Genomic DNA, 3,285 nt, shown 5'->3' with positions numbered 1-3,285 from the left:
TTTGAAAACTGCTTATTTTTCCATTTAATATCCCTAAGATGGCAGCTCACAGTATTTAACAAGTATACTTTCATAATAAATTAATTCAGAGCAAAAAAAGTAAAAATTCTGAGTAGAAAATTTGCAATTTATAGCAATTACTAGAAGAACAAAGGAAGAAGAGAACATACTTTTATTTCTATTTTTAAATGAAATCCATGCACAAAGTTTGACAGCAAGTCAGGAGGAGGACAAACCCCAGAAATTGAGAGGTAGTTTACAGTTCATTTTTATCTTTTATTTGGTCCTTTTTTCTAAAAATGTATAATTTCTTTTATCACATCTGTTATATGCTATTACAATGTCAGTTATTTTAAAAAGCATTAACATTTATTTCAATGGGAAATCGAGTGCACATCTCCCCTCATCACCCAGATGCATGTAACAATTACATATGACAAGTAGACTATACTGCTGTAGAGAGAAAACAATTAATTTACAAATGCCCAAAGTCAATGTCTCCAGTCAGGGATTCTTCATTTTAGGTTATTACAAACTGTCTGACAGGTTTCCTCATTATGCATTTCATAGGTTTGTCCTTAGACTTGATAATGAGGACTAAACTACAGAAAGGCTTTTCATATCCATTACATTTATTATATCACTCTCATGTATTCTGGTGAGCTTTGGTTTCAGAAACATGCAAATCTACTTCCTAGGGGTTCTCTTCAATATGAATTTTATAATGATTAGTAAGAGATGACCTGTGATTGAAAAGTTTCCCGCATGTATTACATTCATAGGGTTTCTCTCCAGTATGAATTCTCTGATGGGCAATACGTGATGAGCTTTGTCTAAAAGTTTTCCCACATGTATTACATTTGAAGGGTTTCTCTCCTGTATGAATCCGCCTATGTTGAATAAGAGCTGAACTTTGGCCAAAAGATATCCCACAGTCTTCACATCGATATGGTTTCTCTCCAGTGTGAATTCTCTGATGATTACTAAGGGATGAGTTACATCTGAATGTTTTTCCACACTCATTGCATTTATAGGGTCTTTCTCCAGTGTGCATTCTTTGATGTTGAATGAGAGCTGAACTTTGTCTGAAGGCTTTCCCACACACTTTACATTTACATGGTTTCTCTCCAGTATGAATTCTTTCATGAATAATAAGTGTTGAGTGGGAACTTAAGGCTTTACCACATTCATTACAATTATAAAACTTCTCACCAGTATGAATTATTCGGTGTCTATTAAGTCGTGAAATAGAAGTGAAGCCTTTTCCACATTCATTACATCTGTAAGGCTTTTCTCCAGTGTGAATTCTTTCATGTTGAATAAGAGATGCACTCTGACTGAAGGCTCTCCCACACTCACTACATTTAAAAGGTTTCTCTCCTGTGTGAATTCTCTGATGATAACGAAGGGATGAACTAGACTTAAAGGTATTACCACATTCATTACATAAGTAGGACTTTTTTCTGGAATGAATTCTCTGACATCCAGGAAGGGATGTACTGCAACTAGATGCCTTCCTACCTGGATTATATTTATAGGGGTTTTCTCCAGCATGGATTTTTTGATGTATAAAAAGGCCTGATCTTCTGCTGAAGGATTTACCACATTCTTTACACCTATAGGATTTCTCCACAGTATGTGTTCTTAAGTGTTTATAAAGGGATGTACTGAGAGTGAAGGCTTTCCCACATTCTTTACATATATAGGGTTTCTCTCCAGTATGAGTTATTTGATGTTGAATAAGTGCTGAACTTTGGTTAAAGGCTTTTGAACAGTCTTTACATTTAAATAATTTCTCTCCACTGTGGTTTTTCTCATGTTTACGAAGCGACGAAGTATTTATGAAAGTTTTCTCACACATACTACATTTATAACGTTTCCCAGCTGTGTTGGTTTTTTGTTGATTAAATAAACTGAAATTTTGTTTGAAGCTGTTTCCTTGTATTTCACATTTTGGTGGGGCTTTCTCTCTTGGGATCACCTGCTGCCTAAAAAAGACTGACTTTGGGCACAAGTTTTGCCCAAATTGAGTATTTTTATGTTTTCTCTCTATAGTGAGGATTTTCCTGTGAGTGACTGAAACTATCTGTACACTTTCTTTTTTCTCCTGCTTTTTCTCTAATCTGCCTTCATATCTGCAGGGTTTTTCTGATTTGAAGTCCCAGGGTCCACTCCTTTTGGATCTTTTCATTATCAGTTCCTGAAATGAACGATCTTGTGTTTGAGTTGACTTTGTGGTTTTATAACTGTTCTTCCATCCTGGAGAGGAAAGAAAAAACTGAAAATGTTTCATGTGATACAGCATTTGGCTACTAAATGTATAGACTGAATACTGATGGTATTCAAATAAGGTCTCAATATCTGGCCAAAAGATAATAAGAAAAACTTAGGAGTTTTAATTAAGCAGTACAGAGAAATAAGCCAACACAAGCTGAGAACAAGAGGGAGGAGAAAATACTAAACAAACCCATTTAAAGAGTGTGAGTGTAAGAGTGACCAGGAGAATCAGTTAATGGGAAAATGGAGAAGGATTAAAAGGGGAGCCATAAATTGGAAAAGGCAGTCTGGGATCAGAGTCCAAAGCCCATGACAGAATTTTAAATTATCTTCACGAGATTTCTCTTACTTGTATAATCATTCATAATCTGGAAAGTCTTCATCCCTTTTCCCTCATGCCAAATTCCTTTGTATCAATCAGAGTCCATTCAAAAGTTAACTGAGTGTTTTTAATTGTTTTGTAGAAAAAAATAATATTTATTGCTAATTGGAGGATAACTGCTTTACAATAGTGTTGGCTTCTGCCATACAACAACATGAATCAGCCATAAGTATCCACATGTCCCCTCCCTCTTGAACTCCTTCCCCAACTCCCACCCCATCCCACTCCTCTAGGTTGTCAGAGCACCAGGTTGAGCTCCCTGTGCCTATAGCAACTTCCCACTGGCTATTTTACACATGGTAATCTACATACGTTAATGCTACTCTCTCAATTTGTCCCACCTCCTCCTTCCCCTGCTGTGTACAAAGTCTGTTCTCCATGTCTGCATCTCTCTTCTTGCCTTAAAAATAGGTTCAATAGTACCATTTCTCTAGATACCATATATATATTATTAATATATATTAATGCACCAATGCTTAAGTATACTTTATTATTATATTAATATTAATAATATATTGATTGATAATTATAAAATATAATTAATATCAATATATTAATACATATTAATATATTATATGTAACATACAATGTATCAATATATAACATATATTAATACATATTAATAT

At 34.6% G+C, this 3,285-nt stretch overlaps 1 protein-coding gene across 5 annotated transcripts in view; it reads right to left on the bottom strand.

The window, feature by feature from the left end:
- Window positions 1–347: 347 nt before the first annotated feature.
- The window catches only part of ZNF354A (zinc finger protein 354A), a 25,811-nt gene continuing 22,873 nt past the window's right edge, over window positions 348–3,285 (bottom strand). For all 5 annotated transcript variants that reach the window (XM_010846494.1, XM_010846493.1, XM_010846496.1 and 2 more), the window contains one exon: window positions 348–2,259. In XM_010846494.1, coding sequence (XP_010844796.1) covers window positions 695–2,259 — 1,565 coding nt within the window. In that variant the 3' untranslated portion in view covers window positions 348–694. The remainder of the gene's footprint in view (window positions 2,260–3,285) is intronic.

This window comes from Bison bison, unplaced genomic scaffold (genome assembly GCF_000754665.1).
Source record: "Bison bison bison isolate TAMUID 2011002044 unplaced genomic scaffold, Bison_UMD1.0 scf7180017864238, whole genome shotgun sequence".
NCBI classification, from domain to species: Eukaryota; Metazoa; Chordata; class Mammalia; order Artiodactyla; family Bovidae; genus Bison; species Bison bison.
This window is presented reverse-complemented; position numbering and strand designations above follow the sequence as displayed.